The 21532-nt window shown below is 37.0% G+C and overlaps 1 protein-coding gene across 1 annotated transcript; it reads right to left on the bottom strand.

Annotated features, from left to right (window-relative positions):
* Nucleotides 1–13677: 13677 nt before the first annotated feature.
* Nucleotides 13678–15754, bottom strand: LOC141398779 (solute carrier family 35 member E1 homolog). The gene is made up of 5 exons (XM_073976436.1): nt 15147–15754; nt 14837–15045; nt 14646–14771; nt 14346–14585; nt 13678–14287 (listed from the first exon to the last, which is right to left on the bottom strand). Exons 1-5 carry the CDS (start codon nt 15478–15480, stop codon nt 14069–14071), a joined length of 1128 nt encoding a protein of 375 aa, XP_073832537.1. The 5' UTR covers nt 15481–15754; the 3' UTR covers nt 13678–14068.
* Nucleotides 15755–21532: the final 5778 nt, after the last annotated feature.

The following is a 21532-nucleotide window of genomic DNA, read 5'->3' on the forward strand; positions in this document are numbered from 1 at the left end:
TCATTTATTTTTGTGACTACCTTGTAGGGGCCTTCCCAGTGCGTTTGTAATTTGGGGCATAGTCCTTTTTTCCGTTGTGGGTTGAACAATAGTACCAGTTGCCCTTCTTGGAACCCATCAGTATTTGCCGCTCGATCGTACCTCGCCTTCATGCGATTGCTGACCATTTTTATCCGATTGCGTACTGCATCGTGGACTTCACTGAAAGAGTTTTGACTGTTTTCATCGTTATCAATTTCGGGGTTTGGTGTGGCACCGAAGATCAGGTCACCAGGCAGCTTCAATTCATTCCCGAACAAAATTTTGGCTGGGGTTCGAGATGTGGAGTCATGAATGGCCGACCTATAGGCTAGTAGGAATTTTGGAATATGCTCATCCCAGTCTCTTTGGCCGCTATCTACCACCTTTCGTAGATGCTCTTCCAGGGTGCGATTAAATCTTTCCACCATGCCATCTGATTGTGGATGCAGGGGCGTCGTCCTCATTTTCTTGATTCCGTAGGTGTCACACATTTCTTTGAAGATCGCTGACTCAAAATTTCTTCCTTGATCGGAATGAACCTCGGATGGGACACCATAGCGACAAATCCAATTCTTGCTAAACACATCCACTATTGTCTTGGCTTCCTGGTTGGGAATGGCATAAACCTCTGGCCATTTGCTGAAGTAATCCATGACCACTAAGACATACCGGTTTCCAGAGTCGCTTATTGGAAACGGTCCAGCCACATCCATTGCGATTCTTTCAAATGGAGCTCCTGAATTATACTGTTGCATGTGGCCTCGACTCTTCCGGGTTGGACCTTTAGCTCTTATACACCTCTCACAGTTGGCAATCCAGTCTGCGATGGATTTCTGACAGCCGACCCAGTAGAACCTCTGCTTTACCTTTTCGGCAGTCTTTGTCACACCAAGGTGTCCTCCACTTGGCCCATCGTGAAACTCTGACAAGACATCTTTTATTTTGGAGTCTGGTACGACAATCAAGTTGCGGTGAGTTTTTCCATCGTCGCTCTTCCACTTACGATGTAGGCACCCATCTATTAGAAGTAGACTGTTCCACTGGGCCCAATAAGATTTCAAAAGTGGGCTTTCGGGCGCTATTTCTTTGCGACTAGGGCGCTCGCCCGTTTCCATAGCAGAAATTATTTTGCCTAGGGTGTGATCTTTTCTTTGTTCCGCCGACCAATCCTCGCCGGACTCAACCTGCAGTAGCCGGACATCGACGATGCTTGCTTTGGCTTCAGCCTTCGAGCAATGTCTACATTCAATTTTGCATGGCCGACGAGACAGGGCATCAGCATTACCGTGTTTTCCACCTTTTCTGTGCTCGATACTTAGGTCATAACTCTGAAGCCTCTCGATCCAGCGGGCCAATTGACCTTCCGGGTTCTTAAACTGGAGCAGCCATCGCAGGGCGGAATGATCGGTTCTTAGCAGGAAGGGCTGTCCATACAGGTATTTGTGATAGTGTTTGATACTCTCCACAACTGCCAGAAGCTCTCTCCTCGTCACACAGTAATTCCTCTCAGGCTTTGACAATGTTCGGCTGTAGTACCCGATGACTTTTTCCTGGCCGTCTATTTCCTGGGAAAGGACACCACCGATCCCGTATGCACTGGCGTCAGTGTCCAACACAAACTTACCGCCCGGTACAGGGTACGCCAAAAGAGGGGCTGTGCAGAGCATGTCTTTGAGTTTTTGGAATGCCTCTTCCTGATCGTTGCTCCACAGAAATTTCTGCCCTTTTTGAGTCAATCGGTGTAAGCTTGCGGCAATGCTGGCAAAATTGGGGACAAACCGACGGTAATAGGTGCAGAGACCCAGAAAACTTCGCAGCTCATGGAGGTTTCGAGGCTGCGGCCAGTCTCTGACGGCTTTAATCTTCTCGCTATCCGTCGATACGCCCTCCGTCGTCACATGGTGCCCCAGGAACTTCACCTCTCGCTGGAAGAGGTTACACTTCTTCGGGTTAAGTTTTAGACCCGAAGACGATAGCTGCTGGAGTACATTCCTTAAATTCGTGAGGTGTTCGTCGAAGGTCTGTCCCATGACTATGATGTCATCCAAGTATATAAGGCACGACTTCCACTGCAATCCTTTCAGCACCCGCTCCATCAGCCTTTCAAAGGTGGCCGGGGCGTTGCAGAGCCCGAATGGCATGACATTAAATTGCCAGAGACCGCCGTTAACGCCAAACGCTGTCTTTTCCTTATCTTTTTCGGCTATCTCTACCTGCCAGTAACCACTCTGCAGATCGAGGGTAGAGAACCATGACGTCCCGGCTAAGGTGTCTAGTGTGTCATCGATTCTTGGGAGCGGGTAGCTATCTTTCTTGGTGACATCATTTAGTTTTCTGTAATCCAAACAAAATCTGGTAGTTCCATCTTTCTTCTTGACCAGTACTACTGGGGAACACCAGGGACTCGACGACGGTTCGATCACACCACTCTCCTCCATTTCGCTTATCAACTTCTGGACTTCGTCCCTTTTTGCCAGTGGAACGCTTCTTGGGGCCTGTTGTATTGGTCTTGCGTCTGCTGTGTTTATTTCATGTTTCACCACCGATGTTCTTCCTTGATGCCCTTTTGTAGACGCAAAGGTAGAGGCATGTTTCCATAATAACTGCTTGGCCTTGTTCTTCTCGGAAGGTAATAAGTTCTGTGTCCACTCTTTGATGTAACCATCGAGGTGCTTCTTTTCCGTGGCTGCTGATTTTCCGGTGTTATTTTCCAAATTGATTACAGCTTCGGCTGGTGTACATTGTCCAACGTCGGAAAATTGGCAAATTTGTTCTTGCTTATCTGACAGGTTCAAAACTCTAACTGGAATCAATCCATCGTCGTTGCTTTTCACCAGGGCATTCGCTATTAAGATGTTACTATTTTTGTTCTCTGCTGGTTCCACCACCCACAATTTCCCGACTCCACAATCTCCATCCATTGGTACCCATATCAATGTTTCGGCACAAGGCGGTATAATCTCTGGATGTTCCGTAGTCAGACGTCTAATAGGTGTGTTTTCATCGTAGCCCATATTTAATGGAATTTCCACATTGGACCATGTCATCACACGTTCTTTCATATCGAGATTAAGACCAAAGGCAATCATAAAATCTGCGCCTATGATAACTTCGTCTACGATATCAGCCACTATAAACTCGTAATCGACCGATTTATTGGCAATAGTAAGTCTCACGGTTATCTTTCCATGTACTGCCGCAGGCTCCCCCGTTGCTGTGCGCAGTCTGACTCCATTTAGTAGCGTTATCTCTCCTTTTGCCAGATCTGATCTGATGATTGACTTTGATGCGCCTGTATCCAAGGTCAGAATTCGCTTGTCGCCATTGATGTAACCAGTTGTTGTAAGGTTGTGGTTTTTCTGCTGTACAATCGCTATGGAGATTGTGGGGCCGTCGTCGATGGGAGCCAGTTCACGCCCCGCTGGACTGGCTCGATTTAGTTTAACGGTGACTCATTTGCAGAACGTTGAGCCACTCTTTTACTTTCTTTTGACGGGGATGGTGACGATGACCTCGATCGCTTGCGCTTCGCTCTACATTCACGCGAAAAATGACCCATTTTGCCGCAATTGTGACACCTACCCTTGGCCTTAGTTGGTGCTGCCGTATACCTTCCTTGTAATACCCGCTTCATTGCTGCCTCGATCTCGTTAACACGATATTTGGGTTCATCGAACTCGGTATCCAGTTGGCGGACCTTGTGAGTCTGGGGATTGGTGATTATTCTTGCCGTCTCTTGTGTAAGGGCGTACGACACGGTTTCAGCAAATGACGATTTTGGTGACGCATACGTTGCACGTTTGATCTCGGCGTCACGTATACCATTCACAAATGTTTCGATTTTCATACGGTCCAACAATGGATGGTTTTCTCCTGGATACGTCATTAGCACCAAACGTTCTACTTCCGTTGCGAAGTCCTGTAAGGTCTCATTTGGCTTCTGTACTCTTCCCCTTAATTCCATTAGGTAGATGTTTTGCTTATGTTCGCCACCGTACTTGCGTTCGAGAGCAGCCATTATATCCCCATAACTGTTTCTAGAAGCGGCGGGAATACTCTGTAATACGTCAGCAGCATCACCCTTCAATGCCATAAGGAGTGACACCGCCTTTTCGTTGTCGTTCCAAGAATCTCTAGCAGCCACTGTCTCGAACTGTAATTTGAACACATTGAAAGAGGTAGAGCCGTCGAACACTGGAGGCTTAATTTTTAACGCGTTATGGATAGCTCTCACTGGGCCGCTTTTGATTTCCAGTTCCGACATTTTCTTTTCTATGCCCAGAATCTTCTCATCTTGAGCCAGAAATTTCTCATCAACAGACAAAATCTTTTTATCCAACTCTTTAATTTGTACCTCCATGTTTTCTACTCTCTTTTCAATCACCATCGTGATGTTTTCGAGTTTCTCGTTAATTGTTCTAGAATTTACCTCTAATTTCTCTTCCATGCCCTTAGCGATTTTTCTAGAGCTCTCTTCTAACTTTTCCTCTAATTTGTCGTCGAATTTGGCAAATCTTTCCTCCAATTTTCTGGAATATTCTTCACTCTTTCTGGAATTTTCTTCCATTTTAGCATCTAATTTCTCCATCATTTTACTGGAATTTTCTTCAACCATTCGACAATTTTCTGCTTTCATTTCCATCACAAGTCTGGAAGTTTCTTCGCTCTTTCTGGAATTTTCTTCCATTTTAGCATCTAATTTCTCCATCATCATAGCCAGCATTGATTTCAAATCGTCACCCCTGGCAGCTACCGACGAAACTTCCTCAACGCTGGATTCGCCCTTTGCCGATAACTCGACTTCCTCCTTCTCGAACTCATATTCATCGATGTTCATTCCACGGCGCTCCAACTCTTCCAACAAGCGTTTTTGTAGTTCGGCCTTGTTGCCAGTAGAACACAACTCCAACTTACTTAGCTCCTTCTTCAAGTCTTCCACTCGCAGATCCTTAAACTTCATTGTAGGATGATCGTAATCTCACTGCTGACACCAATTGTTACGGAATTAGATTTAACTAATCTCCGTGTAGACGTTGTTTTATTCCCCGATATGATTTGTACCAAATAAAACAGGGTTCGTTTTAGATTACGTTTCTACAATGCTTTATTTACTTTATTACACTTATTCGGAACTGACTGTTATAGATAAGTACACAGCTTTACTTTACTTCTTTACTAGTCGATGTTTACACTTCGGTATAAAACTCACAACTGCTCACTGTTTGGCCGGAATCTCATATTTATACCCAAAATCTCCTTGGTCTAGAATTATCTAGAAATCTGGCAACATCTCGAATCTGTGCAACGAACACACAGACGCACATTCGCAATAAGCGAACAACCACATTCACATACATACATGGGTGAAATACGAGTGACGTAATTACAACAACAAATTTAAGAAATAAGGAAGTAACAAACTAACAATAATTACATGATTGTTGCAAAACAAAACAAACGCACATTAATAAAAGGTAAAGTAACATCCAGAATAATGAAGAGAGTTCTACATGGTAGTTGTTGTTGCTTAAATAAAGTAACTGCGTAATAAAACTTTACGTTACAATTCAAATTTTTAAATTAACGGAAATTAAACTAAACTAACTTAAACCTATCAGTTACATTCGTAACAATACAATTGGCAAGTAGCACTTTTCGTATACTTATAGGTCGAATTTCTTTTTTTTTTTATTTACTTAAGTCTATAGATTAATACAAACCTTACAGACTATAATACATACTAAGTACATGCATATATACAAAATATCAAATTTACAAAAAGTAAAAATAGAGAAAAACAGAAACTATTCATTAAGGGATATTATAATTTTTCTTTTTACTGATTCTCGTGATTCACAAACATCTATTATACTACAAAATTTATTAAATTCCAAAAGCAGGCGGCGTAAGGGATCATTATTTTCATAGTTTGACCGATAGTAATCTACATATAATAACTGATAGTTACGTGTTTGTCTGATTGGTACGTTAAAGCAAAGTTTTTTAGGATAAAATCAGAAAATAGTTTTCCTTGCATAATGTTTAGTATGAAGGTCACATTCAACATAGTTCTTCGACTTTTCAAAGTGGGGAGTTTTATTTGGTTTAACCTGTAATTGTACGATGGTAGTGTATGTATTGTCCAACCGCGACCCCTAAGACAAAACAAACGAAATTGCTTTTGAACAGATTCTATTGCTTTTATATGGATTAAATAAGTTGGATCCCAGATAATTGACCCATACTCTAATGTAGAACGAACAAATGATATATACAGTTGTTTTGTTGTTTCCAAAAACCCTTTGGTACATCTTTCTAACTTGCCATCAGTGACCGTAATACAAAGGGTACCATATTTAGTACCTTTTAGTACTTTTCTTACCCTTCTATCTTATCTCACCCCTACACGCCAACAGCAACCCGCAGTAAAAATTTCAACTTTCTACCTTTATATAGCTTTAGCAGTTTCGTCTGGGCGATGATATGTCAGTCACTCACTCACTCACTGAGCTCTTATATATATATATATATATATATATATATACACATAGCCCAATAAGTCTGCGTTCACCTTACTACTTTTCAAAAACGATGCTAAAACGTTAATAAATAAGTAAATGAGATCAGTTTTTCTTTCATAAATATGTTATTGGCACTCTTTACTACCAGAATAAAAAGAAAAACTCCTGAAAATATATTATTATTACGAAGATAACGGTAAAAAAGTGTTACAACTGCTAAATTAGAGCCCCAAAAAGTCTGCGTTCACTTTGTATGCTGCAATAATACCGTTAATTTTTTGAATTTTTTTGCAGTTTTCTCCCATTTTTAATCAATATTGTCACAACTGGTCATTCTGTGAGGTCGTTTATACACTTAACTTAAAAAAGTAAAATATTTCAAGATTGGAAAACAAGGACAAAGAAATTGGCATCGATAAAAGGAAAATTCTAGGTAAATAATGGAAAAAGCTATCGAAATATTGGCGAAACTGTAGGTAGAACATATTAGTCTATACATACCCCCATTATTATAAGTGTTCTTTTGTTATAGTTTGGATTTACCGAACAGATTTATAGCTTTCCGGTTCACATAAAGTTAAAAGTGATGATTGAATTTCAAGGAAGAGCTTCTTGGCAATAACTTTCAATGTAAAATTTATATTTTTATTGCCTCTAAATTGGTTTATTTTGCGTTTTCAAATCCATCAGATAGTAAAAGAACACATATAATAATGGCCCATAGAGTGATAATTAACTATAAAAAAATTGGAATTTTGAAGTCAATGCCCAGATCTGGACGGTCAAAGCTCAGTTTTGGACGGTCAAAAATATTATCAGAACGGGAGGAGCGTAACATAACTAATATAGTTAAAACAAACAGTCCGATAATTACTTCAAAAATTGTTGAAAATGTGAAAATGGCATCAAAAAAAAAAGTATTTGTGCACAAACCGCCAGAAAAATACTGCATAAAGCTGGATATCATGGTATAGTCGCACGGCGAAAGCCGTACATATCACTAGTGAACAGGCAGAAGCATATTGAATTTGCTAATGAATACATAAACAAGCCTCCAAGTGTTCCGGAATCAAGTCATATTTTCGGCCGAAAGCATGTTCTATATTGTTACGACTGTAACTGATAGGTTTAAGTTAGTTTAATTTCCGTTAATTTAAAAATTTGAATTGTAACGTAAAGTTTTTATTACGCAGTTACTTTATTTAAGCAACAACAACTACCATGTAGAACTCTCTTCATTATTCTAGATGTTACTTTACCTTTCATTAATGCGCTTTTATTTTGTTTTGCCATAATCATGTAATTATTGTTTAGTTTGTTACTTCTTTGCACTTGTTTGTTGTTGTTACGTCATTACTGTGCTTGTCGTCCAATTGTATTCCCCATGTATGTATGTGAGTATGGTTGTTCGCTTAGTGCGAATGTGCGTCTGTGTGTTCGCTGCACAGATTCGAGATGTTGCCATATGTGTTCTGGAGGACTCTAGAACAGGGAGACTTTGGGGTATAAATACCGGGGAAATGGCAATGACGGAGTAGTTGTGTTTTAAGCGTTGAACTGAACAGATCGGTTAAAGAATAGCTGCGTGCTAACTAGAGACTTGCTGTGTGCTTAGCTATAACAGTCGGTTCTGAATAAGTGTAATAAAGTAAATAAAGCATTGTAGAAACGTAATCTAAAACGAACCCTGTTTTATTTGGTACAAATCGTATCGGGGAATAAAACAACGTCTACACGAACATTAGTTAAATCTAATTCCGTAACAATTGGTGTCAGGAAGTGAGATTACGATAATCCTACAATGAACTTAAAATTCAAGGATCTACAAGAGGAACACTTGAAGAAGTTCCTATCTAAGCTTGGGTTGCCAACTACCGGAAGTAAGGCTGTGCTACAAAAACGCCTTTTGGAAGAGTTAAAGTACCGTGAAGTGGACATCGACAAATGTGAGTTTGATATTAGAGATGAGACTTCAGAGGCGGTTGCAAGTTATACGGAGGTTGCCGAAGTGATTACAGCAACGTTGGCGAAGGAATTTAGTAAGAGAATGGAAGAGGAATCTATTGCAATAAATGAAAGCTTCAAATGTCTGACGGAGGAATTCGACGAAAAATTGGAAGAATTAGAGGCAAAAATCGGCGAAAGACTCGAGAATATTACACAAGTTATTGGAAAGCGATTCGAGGTTGTGGAAAACCATTTAAAGAAATTGGATAGGCAATTTCTGGCCCACGACGAGAAGATTGTGAATCTGGAAAAGAAAATGTCTGAACTGGAAATCAAAGGAGGACCAGTGCGAGTTATTGATAACACTCTGAAATTCAAGCCTCCGGAATTCGACGGATCTACATCGTTTGATGTCTTCAAATTACAATTTGAGACGGTTGCTTCGAGAAATTCGTGGAACGATAACGACAAGGCGGTTCGACTACTTATGGCATTGAAGGGCGGTGCTGCTGACGTGTTACAGAATACTCCCGCCGCTTCTAGAAACAGTTATGGAGATATAATGGCTGCTCTTGAACTTAAGTACGGTGGCGGACATAAGCAAGAGACAATGGTGAAACCTCAGGCTTGCAATGTGCAGAGGCTGGAAGTTGAGGACAACAATCCTCAGACCGTTGTCGAACTAATGAAAGATGCACTAATGCAGGTAGTAGGTAAAGTGAAACGAGAAGGACTTGCTACAACTGTCGGAAAGCTGGACACATTGCACGAGAATGCAGATTGCAACGACCAAGGACCAGATCCGCCTCACCGCCTTCAAAAAGCGACGACCAACCGGTGGCCAAGAATCTGGAAAGAGAGACATCAGGTGAATCAAATAAAATGAATTCCGTCAATCACGAGACGCCGCTGGCAGAGGATGAAAATTATGGTCCCACAATCTCTATAGCCATAGTCCAGCAGGAGAATCACAACCTAACGGTTAAAGGCTTCGTCAATGGTGTATTGCGTACCTTGACATTGGACACCGGTGCAACAAAGTCCATTATTAGACCGGATTTGGTAAAAGGGAAGGTATTGCCGTTAAATGGAGTCAAATTGCGGACGGCCACAGGCGAGACTACAACGGTGCATGGAAAGGCCTACCAAAGGCTGAGCATGGGTAGAAAATCGGTAAATTTCGATTTTATAGTGGCCGATATTGTGGACGAAGTTATACTTGGTGTAGACTTCATGATTGCCTTCGATATCAACCTGGACATAAAGCACCGTGTGATGACATGGTCCAATGTGGAAATACCGATAAGTGTGGGCTACAACGAGAAAAGCAAACATCGCCCAAAGGCAGAATCCGGCGAGATCGCTGTCGATGTCCGTACGCTGAAAGTGGAAGCCGCCGACAATTGGCCCGTAGGAAAGCGGAAAAATCCAGCAACGAGGACGAGAAAGCGAAGATGTACGTCGAGGAAAGGTCCATCGAAAAGCGGCCGTACAACAAGGAAGGACAAGTCCGATGAAGACCAGGTGACACTTAGGAAGGTGACCACAAAAAAAGAAGGTATAACGTCAAGATTCCTGGAGAGAAAGCAACGTCCAGAAGAGCAGATGTCCAAAGCTGACGCAGTAGAGGGTACATCTAAATCGGTTGCCACCACTACGGAACGAGAACTGCGTCTAGTCAAGAGGAACAGGCTTAAGCGGGAGGCAGTGTTACCAATGCCCATACCACAGAGAGGGAACTGTGCCTATTCGGGACGAACAGGCTTAAGCGGGAGGCAATGTTACGAATGTAACTGATAGGTTTAAGTTAGTTTAGTTTAATTTCCGTTAATTTAAAAATTTGAATTGTAACGTAAAGTTTTTATTACGCAGTTACTTTATTTAAGCAACAACAACTACCATGTAGAACTCTCTTCATTATTCTAGATGTTACTTTACCTTTCATTAATGCGCTTTTATTTTGTTTTGCCATAATCATGTAATTATTGTTTAGTTTGTTACTTCTTTGCACTTGTTTGTTGTTGTTACGTCATTACTGTGCTTGTCGTCCAATTGTATTCCCCCATGTATGTATGTGAGTATGGTTGTTCGCTTAGTGCGAATGTGCGTCTGTGTGTTCGCTGCACAGATTCGAGATGTTGCCATATGTGTTCTGGAGGACTCTATAACAGGGAGACTTTGGGGTATAAATACCGGGGAAATGGCAATGACGGAGTAGTTGTGTTTTAAGCGTTGAACTGAACAGATCGGTTAAAGAATAGCTGCGTGCTAACTAGAGACTTGCTGTGTGCTTAGCTATAACAGTCGGTTCTTAATAAGTGTAATAAAGTAAATAAAGCATTGTAGAAACGTAATCTAAAACGAACCCTGTTTTATTTGGTACAAATCGTATCGGGGAATAAAACAACGTCTACACGGACATTAGTTAAATCTAATTCCGTAACAATATGTTTGCAATGAAAGGACTTCAAACTGTTTGGAAAAAGCTCGAACAGCGCTTGAAAAAACAAAATCTTGTTTTACACTGTAAAAACTGCCGAGGGTGCTGTTTTGGTTTGGGGTGTGTAGCATCTTTTGGAGTGGACCAACTTGTATTTATTGAATCGACAATGGACAAGTATGGTTACCTAAACATCATGAAGCGCAATTTGAACCAAAATGCAGAAGAACTACGAAATTTTGGTTGCAACAACATAACGTTTCAAAGCATACTGCTGAGACTGTAAGGTTTTGGCTCCTATATAATGCCCAGATCTGGGTTTTGACGTAAAAATTCTGGTTTGTTTATAGTTAATTATCACTCTATGAATGGACTAATATGTTCTACCTACAGTTTCGCCAATATTTCGATAGCTTTTTCTATAATTTATCTAGAATTTTCCTTTTATCGATGCCAATTTCTTTGTTTGTTGAAATGTTTTCTATTCTTGAAATAACTTACTTTTTTAAATTAAGTATGCAAGCGACCTCACAGAATGACCAGTTGTGACAATATTGAATAAAAATGGGAGAAAACTTCAAAAAAAATCAAAAAAACTAACGGTATTTTTGCAACATACAAAGTGAACGCAGACTTTTTGGGCTTTAATTTGGCAGTTGTAACACTTTTCTACCGTTATCTTCGCAATAATAATATATTTTCTGGAATTTTTCTTTTTATTCTGGTACTAAAGAGTGCCAATAATATATTTATGAAAGAAAAACTGATCTCATTTACCTATTTATTAAAGTTTTAGCATCATTTTTGGAAAGTAGTAAGGTGAACGCAGACTTTCTGGGCTATGTGTATATATATATATATATATATATATATATATATATATAGCACCTGTTCAACAAAAGGGTAGTAACTCAAAATTTCCTATTTTTCAGTAGAGGCAAAAAACTATTTATTTATTTATTTAACAACCGAACATTAATTCAAAGCCAACGGCCCAAAAAAAGATGAATTATGAATATGGAGATGAATATGGTTTATGTTAATGTTAAAGGTATATTATACAAAAAATCTATGCCATCGTAAAGATATCTTGTCCACTACACTACAGCACTGCATTTCTTTTTATTTCGTTAAATTTGTTGTTATATTTCTAACCAATTTTCGAGTAACTACCATTTTGTTGAAACAATTCCCTGTTTTAGTGGAGATATTCACCCTTATTACGGTTGGCGTTGTCGTATCCAAAATTGCAAGCTGACGTGTCGTAACGTCTAATTGGTATTATGTATGTTTTTGAACAAAAAAGCAAAAATTTCAATTTTTAAAGAATTCTTTTTGTAACAAACATAATTAGAATTATTAGTAGATCATTTTTAAACTTTTAATTCAGAAGAAAAACTAACCCTATAGTTTTTACAATCAAAATAAGTGTTTGGCGTAGACGTTTTTGTGGTGGTTGGCGTAGTCGTTGTCGTAGGGATATTTTTTGGTACCACGTAACATTTACGACAACGACAATTTTTTTCTCATACAAAATTTAAAAAATATATATTTTTTAATTGTAAAACTATTTGTTTGAAATCATCTTTTGAGCAAGAACTAAGAAATTTACATTGCATCAATCGTTATATGAGGACTCTAACAGATTTTCAATAGAAAGTTTGTCATCTGATAAAGACACGAAATTTATCTTATGCAAATGAATCAAAGTAGTAATATTTGTATTTATTATAGTTATTTTCCAATATATTTTAATAATCATTGCCAAAAAATTCTTTTGAAATTAATTTGTTTTTATTTTTATATGCTGTCGTTTACAAAATCGGTCACGACTCTTTCCTCGTATTTCAACGCCATACGTAATACCAATTTGTCGTGTTACGCCATACGTAATACCGATTTGTCGTATCAAAAAAAAAAAAAAATAAATGTTGTATTTAAACCAAGAAATGCGTTCTGGGATTTACAAATGTATTTCTTTCGATTTGTTAAGGATACAAAATGCTATAAAAGACAAAAATGTCGTTGTATATAATTTTTCATCATATAAAATTGTATCTTACGACTACGCCAACGTCTACGCCTACGACAACGTCTACGTTACTTGAACGTCTACGACTACGCCAACCGTAATAAGGGTGATTATCTCGACTTACTCCTGTTTAACTGAAAAAATGGGCGTCAATTAATAAAATAAACAAGGAACAATTCGAAATACTACTCTATTGTTGAAAAAATTGGGATGAAAATGCCTGAGACACGTAGGCGCAACTAGAAATACGTCTCTTTTGTTGATACATAGAAGTTACTCTGAAGACATGAAGAGTGACTTAATGGTATTTTTTGATGAAAGAGGTGATAAAAAAATGGGAGATTTTTACAGTAGGTGGAGTTGGTTATTGTATATCGTCTTTTGCTGAAAAGTGAAAATTTCAAAATTTTGAGTTACTACTCTTTTGTTGAACAGGTGCGATATGTAGATGATGGCTATGTTATTCCTTTTGAACATGACATTCGACCTTCCATTAAAAATATTATTAAAAACTATCCTCCATAAAAATCCTTAAAAATTCACTTTTATGACTGCAATTATAAATAAATCCTTGCCCAATAACTGTGACCTGCGCATTTAACATTTAAAACAAGTGGGCAAAGGCTATAGTCGGGACGGGACCGTCCATGTGGTCTTAGATCGCGTTCCTCACTACAGCAATTTGATTATATTACCAATTAAAAATGCAAAAATTGTTTGTCTTTTCTTACTTGTTCCAAGTAGTATTTAATAAACATTTATTAGTTTACATTAACTTTCGTCTATCTATATACAAGGACATACATACATATTATGTTTCTTAAACATTACAGTAGGAAGTTTGTTGTTGTTGCATTTTTTATAATTTCTGAACTAATTTCACGTCTATTTACATGAATGTTGCAAGCAGCACAAAAACAGACATTAACATAAATACTGAATTATACAAAAAATAAACTGAATTTGTGATGAATTAGTACAAAATCTTCAACAATAGCTAAATAAAATGACTGGTACTTTTTCGCTTACATACCTGTACTATCATATTTACAAAAATAGCCTAAAATGATTTCATTCTAAAATCTTATTCAACATTATCTTAGTTAACTAAACAAATAAAAGTCGTGCTGTGCTACCATTAGGCATCCCACTGCCATTTGCTAATAGGCTATTAGTGGTGTTCGAATTGTGACCATTCGTTGTCTTGTAATTTGTTGAAATAGAACCTCGATAATAAGGATCCACTGTATTTTGTAGTGGAGCATAATTGATACTACTTTTCGTTGTTGTTGGTATTATTGGTTTCTCCTTTGTTATTTGTTTTGCCTGAAATTTTAATACACAAATACAGCAAAGATCTATGGAAACAGCTGATTTTTCTTACCCTGTTGTAACATAAAACGCCCACAATGGCCAGACCCATGCCAAAGCAATTTACCCATGTTACTGGATTTCCTAATATTAACAGCGACACAGCTATCACGAAAATACGTTTTGATGCACTGGCCACAGCATACGTAAGTGGCGTAACAAGCGAAAGCACCGAAAAAGCTATTATGTTTTGCAACCAATTCAAAACACCGTCAGCAAAAAGTAGTGCTATAACCCTATAATCCAAATTTGTCTTGAAAACACAAAAAATTAATAAGAAATTTACTACAAATTAAAAATTTAATATACTTACAATGGCGGGATGTTGAATTACTTTAAAACTGTCCATATATAACCAAATTGGTAAGAACATAACTAATGCCAATTTACCAAGCAAATGTAGCAATCGTAAATGATGTATTCCAGTATCTTTGAGTACCTAGGAATATAATTGCACATGATTAAACACCATTCAATGCTAATAAAAATCATCATGAAACTTACCTTTTTTGAAAATATATTCTGTAATGAAAAACCCATAGTCGACACCAATGCTGATATTAAACCCATCATATCAAATGAGATTTCAGTTAAGGTAGCGATTCCCACTCCCGTTATAATTGGTATTAGACTAAGGTAGATCATAGTTGATTGCTTTTCTTTGAATAGTAACCGCGAAAGTATTACAGTAAACAACGGCATTGTGGCTTTAACTAGAAATACAAAAACAAAACACAATCATTTATTAATATTCAAAAACGTGTGTTTAACGGAATTGAACACGTCATTAAGATGTTTTCTGATTTTATCCTACCTGTATGAGCATACGAAACAGGAACTTTCCACAAAGAAATATGAGACGTCACGGAGGCTAAAAACTTCCCAAAGGCTAAGGGTATAATCAAGCGTAAATAGTATCCTCTGGGTAAGTCCTGATACTTTCTTATTTTCCATAAATTAAAAAAGGGACCACTGTATAATGTGATGCTGCAGAGCTGAACCATTGTAACTGTCATTGGGAATGGGAATTCGTTCAGAACCATTTTCCCAATCACATTATTACTTGAAGAAATTATATACCATACAATACAAAGGGTTAAGACGACCAAGACATGTCTGGAGCCCGTCCGTTTCGCAACTCCACTCATAATTTTAGTGTAGATTTCGTTACTCAAGAGACAGTCGCAATTAACTAATGTTTAACGTTGAAACATTAACTTGTCACTTAGATCTGTTATGTGCACCAACTAAACTACACTTATTCTAATGTTGAGACAGCATTGTTATTGCTTGTTGAGCCAAATTCCAAGATATTATGGAATAAAAATTATTATTATTTCTAGTCTATCTTTTTACAAGCTAGTTGTTGACGTTTTGTCGTTTTGTGACGTGACAATTGCAAGACTTGCCATACTGCCAATTAATTGAATTTTTAAAGGGCATTGCCAAATTCAAAGATTTTTGTCGCTCGTTTTGTGGCTCTTCAAAGTGATAATAAAGCTGAAAAGGCTGAAAACACATCCAACGTTTGAATAAAATTTTGAATGAGAAATGAAATTTTGAGAATAAAAAAATTGAAACTTGGCACACTTTGTATTTTATTCATCTACCAGAAATGATACAAAACCTTACTCAAACGTTGGATGTGTTTTCAGATCAAGATCTGCATTTAATTTTGCCCTGACAGACGACATTCTATGCATTTCCTGTCAGGGCATTTGCGAAACAGCTGATCGCTGGTAAAAAATTGTTTTGATGTTTGTCTATTATATGCCATTTAGATATGACACCATTATAGCTCATTTAGACTAGCCATAAATCCCCGGCTGGATTTAATAAATCCAGTACAAATCTCATTGCATTTATATATACATTTTGGAGGATTTAAATGGCAGTCAGCTGATTTTTGCATGGTATAATATATAATATATATTATACCATGGATTTTTGTTCATAGCACAATTACCAAGGTAGATGCATCAGCCCATCTGAACGAATGTGAAATGTCAAAAGAATTTTTTGTAAATTGAATTCGTCTCAAAAAACATACGTCAAATTACAAGTGTATTGTTTAATACTGAAAATGTTAGCACATTATTATACTAATGTTAACTAAAGAGCAAATAAATTATTATTTTATCGCAGTTTGCCATCTAAAATAAATAAACTAATCATGGTATAAGTAAAGAGGTAGATTTAATTGAAAAAAATCTATAGAACCCTTGTTTTTCTTGAATTCCTAAAACTTCAAAACAAAAGCAACAAGTTGGTTTGTTTACAATGCATTTTTTGAGCATTTTATAAAAAACGCAAAAAATGAATAAAGAGTTAAGTTTTCTCCACATAATCGAGGTGTGAATATGATAAACTGATTGTTTCCATGCAAATCTCACCAATTTCTTCCGTACAAATGGTCTAAAAACAATTTTAAAAATCATTGAATTCGATTGTTTTTAAAATTGTTTGGCATATTATTCAAACACCACACACACATACACAGTTTGTTTATATTGTTTTGAAGTTTTAGGCATACTCGAATGAAAAAAATTAAATTGACATAAAGCTTTGGCTAACCTTTCTTTTACGATGTCTAAACGATAAAATAATTCATTTATTTATTTTAGATGGGGAAACTGCGATAAAATAATTCTTTATTTGCTCTTTAGTTAGCATTAGTAGCATAATGTGCTAACATTTTCAGTATTAAACAATACATTTGTAATTTGACGTATGTTTTTTGAGACGAATTCCATTTACAAAAAATTCTTTTGACGTTTCACATTCGTTCAGATGGTACTTGTGCTACTTGGTCCCGGTCCACACTAGGATGATTTCATTGAAAAAATTGCATGAAATTATGCGTCTCTAGATCGACTTCCATAGTAGAGTAAAATCATAAAATTGCTGTAGTGAGGAATTCGATTTAAGAACACCTAATTTCATGAAATTTTTTAATGAAATTCACGCTAGTGTGGACCTGGACTTGGTAATTGTGCTATGAACAAAAATCAGCTGACTGCCATTTAAATCCTCCAAAATGTATATCTAAATGCAATGAAATTTGTACTGGATTTATTAAATTAAATAAATGAGCTACTAAGCCCTAAAGGGCTCGCATGGTACAATAATACAGGTAGCATTATCAAGCCAGCTGATGGTAACATAATGTGTCAATTGCCGATGCGGCTACCTGTGTATTTGTACCATGAGGGCTCGGCACATACGTGGTCTGTTCCAGTACTGCAATAATCTACTAATTTTTAATATTTTTTCCGATAACATAAAGGAAAAAATGTTATCGTAGTAAAAAATAGTAGCTTCTTGCAGGTTCTGGAACACAGCAATTGTGTGTTGAGCGTCGCGTAACCACATGAAAAATGAGTAAGTGATGCCAAGTTTTTGAAAAACAACAATATGGCTGACGCATTAAAGTTAAACATAATTTAACTTTTTTGGGCCAACGCGAGTCCCAATGTGTCACTAAACGGACCTATGTGCTGAGGGCTTAACACATCCAACGTTTGAGTAAAGTTTTGTGCCATTTTTGGCAGAAGAATAAAGAAAAATTGAAACTTGGCACACTTTGTATTTTATTCATCTGCCAGAAATGATACAAAACTTTACTCAAACGTTGGATGTGTTTTCAGATTAAACACTTCCAAGAGTAAAATAACATGGTTTAATTAAAAAGGTTAGCTAAAGCTATCTGTCAGTTTAAATTTTTTCTTTCGAGTGTTCCTAAAACTTCAAAATAATATACACAATCTGTGTATGTGTGTGCTGTTTGAAAAATATGTCAAACAATTTTAAAACCAATAGAATTCAATGTTTTTTTTTAAATTGTTTTTGAACATTTGTTTAGAAATTTTGACGTTTTAGGAATTCAGGAAAAACCAGGGTTCTATAATTTGTTTTCATCTAGATCTACCTCTTTACTTATACCATGTAAAATAAGAATAAATGACGCACAAATTTAAACGCATTTTACACTTACACTTAAAACAGGCGTTTTGGAATTTACATCATTTATTTGAATTGACAAAGTAAGGGCCGACGTACATAAGCTGCCTTGCCTGGTTGCCTTGCTTGCTTCTGATAGTCCCGGTCCACACTAGTATGAATTTCTTTAAAAACTTTCATGAAATTAGGCGTTCTTAGCTCGAATTCCCCACTACAGGATTTTTATGATTTTACTCTACTATGGAACTCGATCTAGAGACGCATAATTTCGTGTCAAAATTTCAGTGAAATTACTGTAGTGTGGCCCGGGACATAAAAGAATAAAAAAGAAAAGGGCAACCCAGTTCGAAATTTCCTCGGCCTTCTTTATTCTTTTATTTTTATTATGTCAAAAATGAAGCAGGAAAGCAAGGCAATAAGGTAGAGCAGCTTATGTACGCAGGCCTTAAATGGCGCATGTTTTATAAAACATTTTATATGTTAGAGGTTGTTTACACTATCTATCAATGTCATATGACACGAAATAAAAACGCTTCATATCTACCCACGCATGCAATGTGGAGACGTAATTGTACTGAATTTTAGCTGGCGTTGACGCGCAAAGTAAATGGCGTAAGTCCCGGTCTACACTAGCGTGAATTTCATTGAAAAATTTCATGAAATTAGGCGTTCTTAAATCGAATTCCCCACTACAGCAATTTTATGATTTTATGCCAAGTTTACACTTGCGCTCTAAAATCCACTGGATTTCACGAAATCCTGAAATACATCCCGGTGTTTACACTTATTTTTTTGTTGATTTCATACATACCACAATGATCAAGGTAGATGCATACGCGCAGCTGATCGAACATGAATTTTCAAAACAAGTTGTTGCGTGGTATAAGTAAAGAGGTAGATTTAAATGAAAACAATCTCTAGAACCCTTGTTTTTCCTGAATTCCAAAAACTTCAAAATTAGTAAACACAAATGCAACAAGTGGCTTTGTTTACAATACCTTTTTTGAGCATTTTATAAAAACCGCGAAAAATGAATGAAGTGTCAAAGTTTCTCCACATAATCGAATTGTGGTTATGATAAAATGATTGTTTCAATGCAAAGCTGACGAATTTCTTCCCTACAAATGTTCTAAAAACAATTTTAAAAATCATTGAAATCGATTGTTTTTAAAATTGTTTGGCATATTATTCAAACAGAACACACATACACAGATTGTGTATATTGTTTTGACGTTTTAGGTACACTCGAAAGAAAAAAATTAAACTGACAGAAAGCTTTAGCTAACCTTTCTTATTAAACCATGAGTTGTTGCAAATTGAATTAGTCATCAAAAATATACGACAATATAGAACTTTACAACTTTATTTCGAAAATTATCGTAAAACTATCTATATATCGTATTAATTGTGTATAGAACCCGTTCCCGCACTCCGAAGTCTAGCAAGACTTACACTTCTCTTTAAACAAAAATAGCGCCGAATAATACCCTATTCTCCTGTTTTCTGCCATACAATTTTGGCATAGTAGAAACTAGCAACATGTTCATTATCATCTAAATACGATGGCTGATACGTTGATTTGCTGCAGTTTTTGCAATTTCCGTCATTTTTTCGTTCCCGTATTTTTTAAGAAATTTGTATGGGGAAGCAATTTTAGACATTTCGCTCTTTTTCTAACATTACCATTAAAAAAGTACGAGAACGCAATGAAAAATAGCATTGTAACAAAGCAATCTAATATTTTTTCACATTGTTTAAAAATGTTGTTTCTAAAATGTTTTCATGGTAGAATGATAAAAGGTAGTCGCATCTGTCAAAATTAGGTAAATACAACCCTGTATGTCTGTACGGGAGCGTGTCAAATGCAGAACAACAATAAAACACTATGACATTTAAAAACAAAAACAAAACATATTTAGTTTATTTTCTGGAAGTTACATATTTTTGAGAAAATAAAAAAGAAAAATGAAATCAATATGTAAGTATTTGTTTGAGGCCTTTCTTAACAAGGGAAAGTCTTCATGCCTTGCTGCAGATTTATCTGTTACGAGAATATCTTGTTATTTTTACAGAAAAATGTGTTTCTTTGGATTTTCACATTATCAATATTAATATATCAATTATGCCAGTACCTCTCTCGTCTGCAACGTATTGCTTGATTGCTGAATAGTGGTCCGGGACTAGCAACACCCGAACAACAGCAAATGAAGACGCAAGAATTCTTAATTGTCAATACAATTAGCGAACAATTTAATCCTACCTCCTTTTTCTATACAAGAAATATTCAAATATGCCCCACGGCCACATGGACGGCAGAGGTGAGAACAGAGTTAATAGTCATGGTCGGTTGTAGCAGAATTCGTGATGTCGTCCGTGCATGCCGCAGCTATCTGCGACAATCTTATATCCAGAAACAAGGTCTTCAAGTCCTTGCCAGTGTAAAGAACCCTTGGAGTAAGCTATGTAGCGTCAGTGTGGTCCGCGAATATAAGTGCAACGCAATGGAGAGAATCCCTAGATCAACATGCAGGTTTAAATAGCATTCACACGGATGCAGTCGCTGATGCCATAAACAACTATCGTATGAATGCAGTCCTCGGAGAACATCTCATATCTTTCGCAACTGAGGAGCGTCAGCAGCTACGACAAACCAGAGTAGTTTGGCACAAACTGTATAAATTCTTATAGAGCAAGGATCGATGACACCGTGCAAAACATCTGCACCTTTTCAACTGCCCTGCCAAATCTACTCAACTAACTCCAGTACCTTTAGAAACAATAACATCCATATAAATTTCTTTAACTGGTTGGTCCCAATCAAGATCTATTTATAAGGTCACGTAAGTAGCACAACAACAACTCTATTTTGGCCGAAAATTCTTCAATATGTCAAAATGTTTGTGTACGTTTTCATACAAATGATTCACAATAACAAAAAAATTGACAGATTGAAACCAATCAGCTGGTCGTTTTACGCCACCTTATAATTTCATCATGGTCCCAATATAGCTGATTCAGTATTGAATCTACGAGGAAAACGAATGGTTGCAGACATCTTTTTAAAACAACAACGTTCTCCATAACTAGCACAACCATTTTTTAATAAAAACATCTTCACTTCCTAACTTTTTGTATCTATTTTATTAATGGCTTAGCCACATTTATTGGGATTGGTTTTTTTGGGTGTCTTAACTAAACACCATTGCAGCTTTGTCTTAAGTGATCCTTGAAGATATCCAA

This window comes from Musca autumnalis, unplaced genomic scaffold (genome assembly GCF_047663935.1).
Source record: "Musca autumnalis isolate F117 unplaced genomic scaffold, ASM4766393v1 scaffold_3, whole genome shotgun sequence".
NCBI lineage: Eukaryota > Metazoa > Arthropoda > Insecta > Diptera > Muscidae > Musca > Musca autumnalis.

Coding starts and splice junctions, on each gene's coding strand:
- LOC141398779 (XM_073976436.1), bottom strand. CDS start 15,480: ATGAGTGGAGTTGCGAAACGGACGGGCTCCAGACATGTCTTGGTCGTC. Junction 15,046..15,146: donor TGTTTCGTATGCTCATACAG/GTAGGATAAAAT, acceptor TTGTATTTCTAG/TTAAAGCCACAATGCCGTTG. Junction 14,772..14,836: donor AGAATATATTTTCAAAAAAG/GTAAGTTTCATG, acceptor TTATATTCCTAG/GTACTCAAAGATACTGGAAT.